Source organism: Agelaius phoeniceus, chromosome 3 (assembly GCF_051311805.1).
Source record: "Agelaius phoeniceus isolate bAgePho1 chromosome 3, bAgePho1.hap1, whole genome shotgun sequence".
In the NCBI taxonomy this organism is placed as follows: Eukaryota; Metazoa; Chordata; class Aves; order Passeriformes; family Icteridae; genus Agelaius; species Agelaius phoeniceus.
Window position 1 is genome coordinate 65,990,622 of NC_135267.1, and position 12,916 is coordinate 66,003,537.

Consider the following 12,916-nt stretch of genomic DNA (forward strand, 5'->3'; position numbering starts at 1 on the left):
ATTAGCATGGTTTATGTAACAGAAGTTTGTTCACATGCATCTGACTTCAGTATTTAGGCATTTTAAGCTGGCAAAAAATCCTGTCTTCCATGAAGAAACTGTCTGCTCAAATAACTGTTGGTAATTCATAATAAGTATATTGAGATTACATAAAATCAGTGTGTGACCAGGGTATGTTTTCATACATGAGGAGAGGTAAGGATATTATGTATCTCTGAAGAAAGAGAGTTCAAAAGGCTTTCTTTCCATTTACCTTGGTTATTCAAAATGTATTAAAGACTTCATTACATAAAGCAAGTTAATACTTTTATATCCCATTTTTCTCACAGCTGCAAGAGAATCCGTCTGGCTAGAAAGAGAAGAGAGAGCACGGCAACATTATGAGAAGCACCTAGAGGAACGCAGAAAGAAGCTAGAAGAGCAGAGGCTAAAGGAAGAGAGAAGGCGAGCTGCCGTAGAGGAAAAGCGAAGGCAGAAACTAGAAGAAGAGAAGGTAAGAACGAATGTCATGAAACAGCTTTTCAACTTCTCTTGCCCTAAGGTACAGTACTATCAGCCTTTTTCTCTAAGAGCTGATGTAGACAATGCAACATGAGCCATGGTCAGTATGACAGTGTGTGTGGAAGGATTTTAAGCCTTACTTGAACAGGTACTGCTTCTGTTATGAATCAAATGCAGTGAAGTTGAGCCTGCCTGGATTACTGTGTATGGCACTGTGCAAACTCATGCAGAAAAACAATTTGGGTCAGGTTTGTATGGTTATCTGTTAATTCTTAGCCATTCAGTTTAAGGGTAGTTAAATATAAGTTGCCCTAAGAAAACCTTTTCAGAAATGAGTGTGCAGTGAAATATGCTCTTGGCTGATTTGTCTCCCAGTTAAACTGGGAAGTATGGGCAGTGTGATCCTATCTAAGCCACCTCATCCTTGTGGGTGTTATGTTTCCTATCTCTCCCACTCTTCTGGTATTTAGTACATGGGAAGTAGCACTAGGGTGTGTTTGTGTAGTGGCAGGGCCACTTAAACAGATCTTACCTTTTCAAAATTTCATTTAACAGTCTAACTTATTTATGGCTTACTTACTGCTTAATTTTGTTTTAGTCTGTGTGTTTTAAGTAGGCAGCACATAAGCTTAAAGACCTAAGATGCCTACTTGGTATTGTCCATGTGATGGAGGGTAGCAGGGTTTGATAAGAAAATAAAGTTAAGAACCCAGTAGTATCCAAATGTGTTATCCTGTTGTACTCAAGGAACGACATGAAGCTGTTGTACGTCGCACAATTGAAAGAAGCCAGAAGCCAAAACAAAGGCAAAACAGGTGGTCCTGGGGAGGAGCTCTGCACAACCGCATTAATAACACAGGTAAAGAGGGAGGCTTGCTTTGCTTGCCAGTTTCCCTTCCCCACCAGTCAACTGGAATTTACATTTCTTCTTCTGAAAAGAAGGATGTTTCAGTGTATGTTAGTTTGAATTCTTTTCTCTTGGTCCTATTATTGCTAGCAGTGGCATGTTTGTGGCATTCTTGTGTAGCAAAAAGGTAACAAGGAGAAAGAAATCTGAACAAAAGTTACAGCTTCTTTTGGGAGTTGACTTATTCTGGAACTACCTTGCTACAGCTTCTCGCTCCTGCTGCTTTGCTTTTGTTGGTTTGTGTGTATATATATGTGGGTGTGCTTGTGCTGTGTCAATCCTCTGATATGAGCTACTGTGGCAAATGCTAGCTTTGTGCCTCTATAAGTAGGTCTGGTGGAAATGACCAAATACAAGACACAATGGAGGAAAATTGTTCTTTGCAATTAGAGATCTGTGCTGTGTACTGAAATTTGGGGAAATAGAAGTCCCTTTTCTTCCCCTAAAGATTGGCAAATTAGGTTTAAGTGAATTTTAGCTATATGCTTTTCCACCCAAATATCTTCTCTAACTTAATCTGCCAGTCATTAATGTGTAGATGCCCTGTTCACTATGAATCAAATCTCCCAAAAGAGAACTTTTCCTTTACTTCTTTTAACAGGAAGTGATCCTTTAAGTTCTTTTCTTCCTATTCTAATTTCTATGTGTCTAACCTCTCATCGGGGAGGAAAAAAAAGTTAAGAAAAGAATGCTCTGAAATCTTTGTCATATATAATTTCAGTAAACAGTTATTTTTCATAAAAGATTACTTTTTTGCTTAACTTTGTATAACTTATTTGATTTTTATTTTATTTTCTGTGAAAAATCATTGTCTTGCGTTCTGTCCCTAGGTTATTATTTTGAATCATCATTCACCTTTCTCGATTTAGCAGGCCTGGAGCACCACTTCAAATCTCTGGGTGGTGCTAGAAAACCTGGTACATAATGCTGTGGTTTGTTATTCCTTCACCTGTAGCTAGTTCTCAGGAAGTGAGATCATCAGTAACTAAACCACCCTCATGTAGTTGCAATGCATGCTTAACACCATGCTGATAGATTAGAACTGTTAGTACCAGATTTTTCATTATTATTTATTTTTCTGGTGGAGAGTTACTGCTGGCTGACTCTAAAGATTTGGCACAATTCACTGAAATGAAGCATAATATTCTATCTGCTGGAATTCAAGGAGAGCAAATTTGAATATTTTGTTATTGTCTAAAACCCTTTTGGCATGTAGGATTTACAATTTTGCACATGAACACAGACACATAACCAGCTGCGTTGGCTGTTTCGTTGCTCATGGGTATTTTAATTCCTTTTTTTTTCTTTCTTTTTTGGTTTTTTTTGGATAAAGAAAGCAGCAATTTTCCAGGCAATGGATTGCATTTGGCCTATTCTATATTTATAGGATTCGTATTGCCAACACTTGTATGCAAATCCTTATGCTGAATGTCATTCATTTAAATAAGGTTCATTGACACGAGAAATGTTGTCATGCCTAACAACAGAGGTGATTTTCAATATTGTCATTTGTCATCTTCAGGAAGCCAGTTTATGCAGTACATCCTTTCTACCAAATATAGAAGCTTTATGGCTGTACTGATACACTGTGTAGTTTCTCAGTGGCAGATTATACATGAGATCATGATCCCCATCCTGTTCCCACAAATATTGCTGTTCTCAGGAAGCCTGAACATAGTGTGTCCAGTAGTGACTTGCACAGGGCATTCTCCAGTTTACCCCATAGATCAATTTGGGATCATCTTGACAGCCTACAGAGGTCTTTTTCTTGGTTATAACATTTAGCTTTCTCCTTTTTAAAACCCATTTCTGAGTTTTATTCCCCTCCCAGTATCCAGTCTGCCAGTTCTATGCCTTCACCAAGTCATTCTAACATTAAAGTTAGCAAATAATCACATGGAGTAAGGAGAATCTTTCTTCAGTCCAAAAAGTTATAGTGGATCCTATATAGTTCATAGATCTGGGGAGAATTAAGGTATTTTTCATAGACTCTATTTCTATGAATTTTTTTCACAGACTCTGTTTCTATTAATTTTTTTTCATAGACTCTATGAAAAATTCTGTGAAGTTTTTTGTACACAGTGAGTATAGTTTAATCTATTGGGACAGAACAGGTAAATACAATCTTAATACACTTGTCACAAATAAACAGTGGCAAATAATATTTCAGCAGCAGCATCCTTAATGCTGTCATTGTCCTGAGTTTGTATCTGCTTTGCAAACAGTGTAGGGACACATTTTTGGACACACAGACTATGAATCAGCAGAGCAGTTAGGCATGTGCTCAAGCCTCATTGCATTTCAGCATGGTTGAGTGCTTTGCTGAGTCGTGCTGAGGTTCAGTACATGCTAAAACGTAAGCAAAAGCAGAATTGATTCTCACAGCATCTTTTGGATCTCAGATTTGCAGATGAAAATTTGTAATGGGGAATGTGTAGTTGAAGCACGGAGCTTGGAGCTCTTTTTGTTTGGGGTGTTTTTTGAGAGAGAGAAAAGGGACACAGCAAATTTTCTGTGGCACACATAGGCACAAAGAGTGTGCAGTCTCTATTCTTGAAGTAACCATCACCCCCTCAGCAGGACGCAGATGCTGACTGCAACAGTTGTGCAAATGATGCAATACCGCTCTAAAATGTAGAGAAACTGAAATCAAATTATAAATTTTTCGTGTTATGTAGGCCAAGTAGGTGCATTACAAGTCCTTTCCACAGAGGCTGATTTTTTTATATCTGCTAAGGTGTGTGCTGAGCTGGATTTTCAGCACTCTGAAAATAATTCTGGTAGGTGGTTTAGAACTTACACATAACTGTGGGATTTTTAACTAAATCTTTTAATTTCTTTTGTGCTTACTCTTACTTCCTTTGTGCACTAATATTCCCTTAATCTTTCAGCATGCCATTGCCACAATATTGACCATCTGCCTAGTAACAGTGCCCTGTCACCTTTTATTCAGATGGCAGGGTGGTGTTTTAGTGAACAACTATGTGTTTCCAAGCATCTTAGTCCTTCCATGAAGCTTTCTATTCTAAGTTGTGAGCAGAGATTTTCTGACAATATTGAAAGTCTTTAGATTGCAACCCATTGAGTGATAATGAACAGAATGTTTTACACATTTGAAGCTTAAATTGTGTTGTGCCCAGTCTTTGAGTCACCTGTACAACGTCTACTGAGAATTCCATTCTATTTTGGAAGTTCTTGTGGTAGAGCAGGAGTGACCTTAGTCCTGTTTTCCTCCTTCCACTAGTGAGCTAGGAACTTGCACTGTTGCATGTGGGCTGTCAATTAGCATTATCTCCATTTGTTTTAGATCGAGACAGGCGGTCTGTTTCAACAATGAACCTTTCGAAACATGTTGATCCAGTCATAAACAAGCGGCTCTCCTCCTCATCTGCAACATTACTAAATTCTCCAGACAGAGGTACAGTTTTGAAGAAAAAAGCATTAAAAGAGCAGCAAGAAAGAATGTTCTATACTGATGTATTACTTTGCACATAAAACAAGCTTCTGAAGTCATTTTCTGTACTTCATCTAAGTGGTAGTGGAAAGACTTCAAATGTGACAAGTAAATGGTTGAACATTTTTTCCTGTGAGAACAAATAATTCTTGTTTTTTAAAACAAGAGAACTTACCTAAACAATCCTACTTTAGCAAATGATAAAAGCGGTGCTTCTGTCAGGTTTTTAGTAAATGAGGTACAACTATTGAAAGAATACATCACTCCATAGTGCATGCAATCATGTGTGACCTTTTATTTGCATTAGACCATTTTGTCATTATTTTGTTTTCCTTTCTTTTTTGGTAATAGCTCTTGAATGTCGAAGAACATGTTGCATGAAGCTTTCAAGCAGTTATTTTATTACATTTTCTGATTTTATTAGCATTTTGGTTATTTTTATGGAAGAGGTGTGGATGTTTTTCATATTGTCTGTTTATTGACTTTTTGTGTCCAGTTATTTCTCAAAGATTGCTTCATTTCAGTGTACATTTTTGATGTTTACAAGTCTGAAAAAAGACAAACCATCAAGCTTTTAAAAATTAACATAGCTGAATTTCTGCTGCTGTTCTGAGGACTTATGAGATTGAAGCATTGAGCTTAAAAGTTTTATAAAAGAATGTCTCTTGTGTAACTTGTGCAAAGAGCTTTACAGTAAAGTACTTGGTAGGGATTTTTTTTTTGTCCTCTACTGAGTTCTGTCCCATTTCAATCCATAAAATTATTTTTAAAAATTTTTTTAAATGGACTTTGTAGTTGCGTTGTCTGGTTGATGTCATTATTTGTGTGTCTTAACCAAGTTCCACGTTTGAGTGAACATGTTTATCTGGTTGATTTGATGAGCCATGTTCATCTTAGGGCAAACCTAGTTGTACTGTCTGGTAACTTGTAAAAAATACAGTATTACCTTAGGAAATAATTTATTCCTAAGCACTAGTCATTTCTTGCTCTAAATGTTGAAATCCAGTCAGTTTTAACTTTATTAGCTTTTCAGGTGTGTAAATTTTTTCAAATGATTGCTGTTCTTTGCCGGATGCTTTTTTTGAGGAAGGATCTTGGTGAAGTGGGCAGGTGAACAGCAGCAGGCAGTAAGTATGAAGGATAGTCTCTTATGGACTGTAACACAGTGTTTTAGCTTCTGCCACCCGTTTCAAATTCAGGAGAACTTAAACAGAATACTAGGCAGTCTAATGGTAGGGAAAAAAAAGGAATATGGAAGTGATGGCCATTTGTCAAAATGTTGAGGCATTTTTGCTTAGCATTTTTACTAAAACAGCACAGAACCCTTTAGGAGTCTCTTGTGACTTTTTCAGGCTCCAAGACAGAAAGTAAATGCAAATGCTATAAATGCTTTTTCTCATGCAAAGTCAGATACCTAAATCTAGTTGAGCCATGTATTTGGAGAAGTGCCACTAGTCTCTCTAGTGGCCTCAACCTCTTAATGCAGGTGCTTAAAGGAAGGCTGTGACTGCCTGCTCCCCATTTCACCTTCCAGAGGGCACCCACTCAACACACTCTGTGATACAGACTCCTACCTGCAAAACAGTGAGCTGGAGATAAGGATGATAAGCTTACCTACTAAGTGGCTTATAGCTGTCAACAAGAACTTGTCATCTGTTGTGCAGCACCTTTTTATCATTTGAAGGACAATTTTTTTTTTTTTTTTTTTTTGGTGCAGCAAAAGACAAAAGTTTTCATTAACTAATTGGCTAAAAGACTGTTTGATGCCATTTCAAGCATTGTATTGCTGTATAGCTCTTTATCACAGTTGTACAATCGGGCAGCTAGAACATGCTTCTCATGCTTTTATGTTACTGTAGTTAGTGAATAGTTGAAACTGTAACAGAACATGAACACACATTCAACTGGAGAAAACTGCTGTTGACCAATAGATTTTGGCAGTTCTGCTCTTTAAGGAGAGCTTAGCAAAGGGATACTATTTTTCATGAGGTATGAGTTACATACTTGAATTTTTGCAAAACTTGCACCCTAGTTGTTTTCCTCCCCTTCTCTGCAGTGATTTTTCTTTCAAGAAGATGATTGTCTCAGTCACTGCATCACTGTTTTCTGCAACCATTGTAGAAGATATTCAGGGGCTTCAGTATTGTTTCCTGTAGAAAGAGCAGTTTCCTCCTATGTACTCTTCACCATATTGTGTATGTGTATAAGCAAACACCACATTTATCAATGAGAGTCTCCTTCGTGGTGCTCATCAGAAGGCCTGTTAAATCCCTGCCTCCCATCTGTTCCTACAGCTAATCAAATGCTGCTGTTTGCTTACTTGCAAATTATTCTGCTGCTGCTAAGACAACTTTCCAGTATTCAGGTTGTATATCCTGAAGACAAGTACAGGTGATTGTAACCAATTTACTTTGCCAGCACCCTGCAACTTTGTGTGTTTTTTAGTTACAAGTTAGGTTGTAAAGATCTTTAATCTGTTAAAAATAACCTGCTTGTGGCTGGGGGTAAGGGTACTTCCTTGTACCAGTAAGCCTATCACAAATGTGCTTCCTGTGTGAAAATGGAGCAATAAAAGCTGAGAGACTTGGGCTTGTTCAGGCTGGAGAAGAGAAGGCTTCAGGGAGACTTTACAGCAAAAGGGTCCTCCAAGAGAGCTGGGGAAGGACTTCTTACAAGGACATGTAGTAATAGGACCAAGAGCTAATTGCTTCAAAATGAAAGGTTTAGATTGGATATTAGGAAGAAAATCTTCACTCTGAGGCTGGTGAGGTAGGTTGGAGGAGGCAGGTGGAGCAGGTTGCCCATGGAAATTGTAGATGCCCAATTTCTAGCTAGATGGGGCTTTGAGCAACCTGGTCTAATGGAAGGTGTCCCTGCCCATGAGAGGAAGGTTGGAACTTGATGATCCTTCAGATCCCTTCAAACCCAAACCATTCTATAATTCTATGAAATAGCCCTATTCTATGAGTGATAGCTTAACACATCATGAGAACAAAAAATACTGCTTCCCCTTGTCTGTCAGATGGTTTGAAAGACTAAATCTTGAAAATATCACCCTGAGGCATTAAAAACAAAAAGAGCAGGAAAAGAAACCCCTGACCTCATCGTCTTAAAGTTGATCTTATTATTCTGGGATGTTCTTTGTTTGGTATTCAGTTTTGCTCCAGTGTGGTTTAGACACCAAACTGAAGCTGTTCAATGCATTTAGATATTAATACTCTTGTAGTTGGAACTCAGTGGGGGAAAGTTTGTCTGTTCTAGGTGGAGCTAATCTGTTAATATGTATTGGATGTGTGAAGTGTGATGCTTTCAGGTAGCTGTGCATTTGGAAAATTAATTATGTGATGACCCTGGCCCACAAAGCCAAGGTGCATCTGAACAAACTCTGATCTACACCCATTGCAGAGAATCAGGGTGACTTCACTCCTGGCTAAAACTATTTTGACATCTCGAACCAGGCCTATTACTTATATGGAGAAAGTAGTTTTTAGTTTTAATTCACTGTTGTGCATGTCAACTAACTCACTCCCAAACACTGCCTGAGTGCTTCAGTTGGATGCTGTGACACGTGATTGCTTCTAATAGGGGATGTGGATACAAGCTCCCCTGAGTTAGGGCCTAAGATAATTAAACCATACTTATCTTTAGGGCAAGGAATATGAAATATGTGAGACATGGCAGGTGAGACATTGGTGTTCTAAATCATCAGTCTCTTAGCTGTGTCCTCTTGAGATTATTTCATCTCTGGAAGCTTATATAAGCTTATATAGTGACATAAGGCCTGCAGCTGGTCCACAGGGCTGTATTTACATGGTAACATTCACTTATCATGTAAAGATAAATGCCAAGAAATGGATAGTGTATATAGTACTGGTTTACTGGCCTAAAATATCAAGGATTGCTTTCTGAAGTTGTGTAATCTTTATGTTAAACTATGGTAGAAGAGTTCTCCAAACTCATCCACAATAATACTTGTGAGCCTCACCTACTAAAGCCTGAGACCACAAAAAAGAATCTATTGTCCTGCAACAGTAGTTTTAAACAGGGATCATACTGAGCATGGGGCCTGGAGATGAGAGGAAGCAAAGGCTTTGCCATTGCTGCATCCAGTTTAATGGTAGCTCTGTGATTTCTACATTGTTAAACTGCAAGCTTAATGATAATGTGTGTGCTGTAATGGAGGTCTCTGTAGGGTATTTTGTGTGTCTGTATGATCTCCACCATTGCAGAATGGAACCATTAATCACAAAAAGCTCTGGCAATAGTACATTGTGTAAAAGGACAGTTAGGAAAAGAGCCTGCTGTGTTTGAGAGTCCTATATTTCTGTAGTAATGCCCCTTATTGCATTACTGGAATTTAAGGGAGCAATTTGAGAAGTGCAAAACAGCACTGAGGGCAGATTAAGCAATTATATTTTCATAGGGGGAGATTGAGATCAGCCTCTCTTTTCATGGTGCTCAGCAAGGAGTAGATTAAAGACAGATTCAGAGTTTATGTCTATTAAAAGTGATGGATTTCTTCCTTTAAAAATGCAAATGAATGTCAAGTTTGTTACGGCCAGTCACTTCAATGAATGTTATAGAGATTAAGCCTCATAAATTCAAGCTGCATTTTTGTTGCTGCAAACACTAAACTAAGGTAAATGAATGCTGAGGTGTAAAAAGACCTGCTTTTGCTTGCAATATCAAGATTACTGCTGTAGTTTAAGCTTACTATAATGAACTACTTTGGGAAGTAGTTGAATGTTTTGGCTTGTGATAGTCATAATGAAACAATTTGTTGCATTGGAATATCAAAGAATTACCCAATTCAATACAGAAAGTAACTTACAGGATTCTTCTGGTTAATGCTTTGCCGTGATAAATGTTTAATTAGTATTTTTTAAAAAAGTAAAGAAACTTTACAAGATAAAAGGATTATATTGACAAGCTATGTTTGCATTAGACAACACTGGGAAAAGCAAAGTAGCAGTGTGATTGCAGCCAGGTCAACATGTATTGCATTTTCAAAACAGAGCAACTATGTGAAAAGTGTTCATTAGCAGGATCTGTGGACAGAGAATTAATGATCAAATATATTAACTGTTTTCTATGGCTTCACCTATTACTGAGACAACTGCAGCTGCTGAGCTTGGTATCTGCAGTTGAGGCACACTATCCTTTTGCAGTGCTTTGATAAAACCTCATTGACACAATTCTCTGTATAGCAGTGAGCGGCCTTCTTTGGTTTTTCTAAGTAGGCTGGCAAACTTTGGAAGGTGTTTAAGTGTAACTGGAAGACTATATATCTTTAGTGTAGGAAGCCTTTGGGACACAAACATCTCTGTTGAAGTCTGTATTTAGGAGTGGCAACTGTTTCTCTAGTAGGGAAATTATCCTGTGATTCCTAATGTGGAATGTGGCAGATGTGCAGAATATCCGTACTCATTTGGTAACAATTTGCCTTAATGCCACAGGCAGTAACGTAAATTAAATGTTCAGATGTACATATTTCTATAGGAATTCCTCTGCTAAAAAGGAGTAATAATTAAATGCAAAACACTGAACTACTGTGGACAGTTTCAAGATTTTCATGGTATGCAGTAGTGAGGAAGGAGTACTAACACTCTGCAGCATGTGGTTATCTGTGAAGTGTTTGATCTAACATCTTGCTTGTATGGTGCATGTTCAGCTCGCCGTCTTCAGCTCAGTCCATGGGAGAGCAGCATCGTTAGCAGGCTCCTGACGCCCACACACTCATTCCTGGCTCGGAGTAAAAGCACAGCTGCATTGTCTGGAGATGCAGGTAATCCTGTAACAGCAGAGGCTTCATGTCTCAGACACTTATTTTTCCAGATTCCCTGCCGGATGTTGTAAAGTCACTGATCTAATTATGGGTGTATGGTAGCACCCCAGAATGAACTTGAACGTCTGTGGTTAGTGTGCATGACAGCATGAAAGCTTCCCTGTACAGTTGTTTGCTATGCCTCTTTCTCTTTCTCCTACTAACTCGTTCTTACTTGTGCCTCTTCATCAATGCAATAAATGAATAAAAAACATAACGTACAAAACATGCAGGGCAACAACATCATGCTGGCCATGGCTGTTTAAGGAAATGCACACCTTATTGGAAAGAGCTGATTTAGCACGTCCACTGCTAAAGCTGTGAGCTGCTTGCTGCAAAGGAGTTTCAGCCCCTACCAGAGCACTTCCCACATGGAGAAAGTTAGACTTTTATAAAGATAGGCCCTGGCTACTGTGCATTTAATACCTGTGAAGTTAAGTGTGCAGGTTCAGTGGGGTTATAATAATTGTAAAGTTGTCTGCCAACCCCAGAACAGCTCCCTGATGGTACTCACTGAGAGAAAATTAATGTGCAGAAATGTGATGATATTGCTAGGTGGTAATTGAAGGCCCAGGCAAAACTGTATTCCAAATACAACCAGGGCATACTTGCTTATCATGTGTTTTAGGTGACAGCTACCTCTTCTTTTATCATAGGATGTTTTATAATAGAATGTTTTGTAATCATCCACTTGGAACTTTACCATTACACCCTCAGCACGTGCAGCAATATATTATTATAAGTTGAGGCAAGTCTTTCTTGTCTGATGTGGACAGGATTTTTATTCTAATTAAAGAACATAGAAGGTAAGAAGGAACAGAGATCTGCTAAGATTACTTTTAAAGAAGCTTTCACTTAAGAACTCTTATAACTAATTAGGCTGTGGTACGTTTCCGCAGGGGTGGTGCTGTAGGAGCAAAAATGTGGATGATATTCTACAAATAGTAAAATTAAGAAGCACAGCATTCTTTTTTACTCTTCAAAAACAATCACTCATAAAATTAATATTTAATGTCACCTACCAATAAGGATATTGGAAACTCAACTCTTCATTAGGGAATAGTTGAGAAGGTTGCATGTAAGTGTTACCTTCTTGGAGCAAGCATGAAGCTTTTTGTGACTGCTCTTGTTTATACTTGTTTATACTGCACAGCTAAACCGAGTGGAATATTGAGAAAGGCTACAGAAAGCAGGAAAGACTGATTTGTCAGTTCAGTCTAAGGGCACTTCCCTGAAATGCCTTCCCTATGCTAACTGGAACTAAAGCACCAGAAAAATGATCCATCTGCTCATTTTTTTCCAGGTATTATTCTCTAGGAGCAGTAACTTCAGCCCCTTCATACACGATGCTTCCTGGAGATTAATGATCAAGTGATGCCAATGGCTCACAGCTGCACTCTGAACACTCCACTCATCCCAGCCTGCCATTATTCCCTAGAAAATTACCCTGCCCTTTGGCTGTAAAAATAAATTGCAATGTAAAAAATCCAAACTGAGTTAAATATGTACTCATGTCCTTAAATTTTAAGGAAGTATTAGGGACATCCAGCATAAGAATACATCTGGATCTTTTTTTAAATAAATCCTTTGAAACCAAAATGTTTTGTAAATAGCTTTCAAAAAGCTCCTCTGAATAGATGTAATCCTGTTAGTACGTGAATCATTGGAAGTGCTGCCTAAAGCATTGTCTGGCAACTTCACAAAGGAAAATGAACTGTTTCTCTTTTAATACTTGTGTTGTCTTCCTTGGTGGTAACTTCAGATAATCAGCATGCAGAAGGGGAATTGAATCACAGGGCAGGAGCCACATAAATGATAAGGTGTGTAAAGCATTATGCCACTGCCTCCTATCTGGTTTAGATGCCCTCAACCAAAATAAAACCACAAGCAAAAATCTGTTTTCTTGTTTCTTGCTTGTTTTTAAGTTAGTCATAATTCCTCATTAAACATAAATCCCTATGAACTATAAGGCAAGCATTAGCGCCATTGCTGTAACGCTTACATGAGACTCTTTATTCATAATGTTAATCTCTTGGTACAGGAGAATTTGCAGCATTAGTACTGTTAAGTCTATGAGCTCTTCCTGTAACAGCAGCTGTACTTTTGTAAGACTAGAAGAATTAACTGTATGTGGAACTGCATTCTTTCAAGTGTGCTCAGGGAGGGATATACAGGCAAGAAATATTGGTTTAGTTTCATTTGGTTTGGCTTTTCATTAAGGAAACAGAGG

At 38.2% G+C, this 12,916-nt stretch overlaps 1 protein-coding gene across 5 annotated transcripts in view; it reads left to right on the plus strand.

Moving 5' to 3' along the window:
- Positions 1-12,916, plus strand: part of MAP7 (microtubule associated protein 7) — a 108,371-nt gene that overhangs the window by 74,285 nt on the left and 21,170 nt on the right. For 4 of the 5 annotated variants that reach the window (XM_077175488.1, XM_077175487.1, XM_077175485.1 and 1 more), the window contains exons 4-7: positions 330-493; positions 1,249-1,360; positions 4,716-4,826; positions 10,534-10,647. In XM_077175488.1, the coding sequence (XP_077031603.1) occupies positions 330-493; positions 1,249-1,360; positions 4,716-4,826; positions 10,534-10,647 (501 nt within the window). The remainder of the gene's footprint in view (positions 1-329; positions 494-1,248; positions 1,361-4,715; positions 4,827-10,533; positions 10,648-12,916) is intronic. The other variant, XM_077175489.1, reaches the window with a different exon arrangement.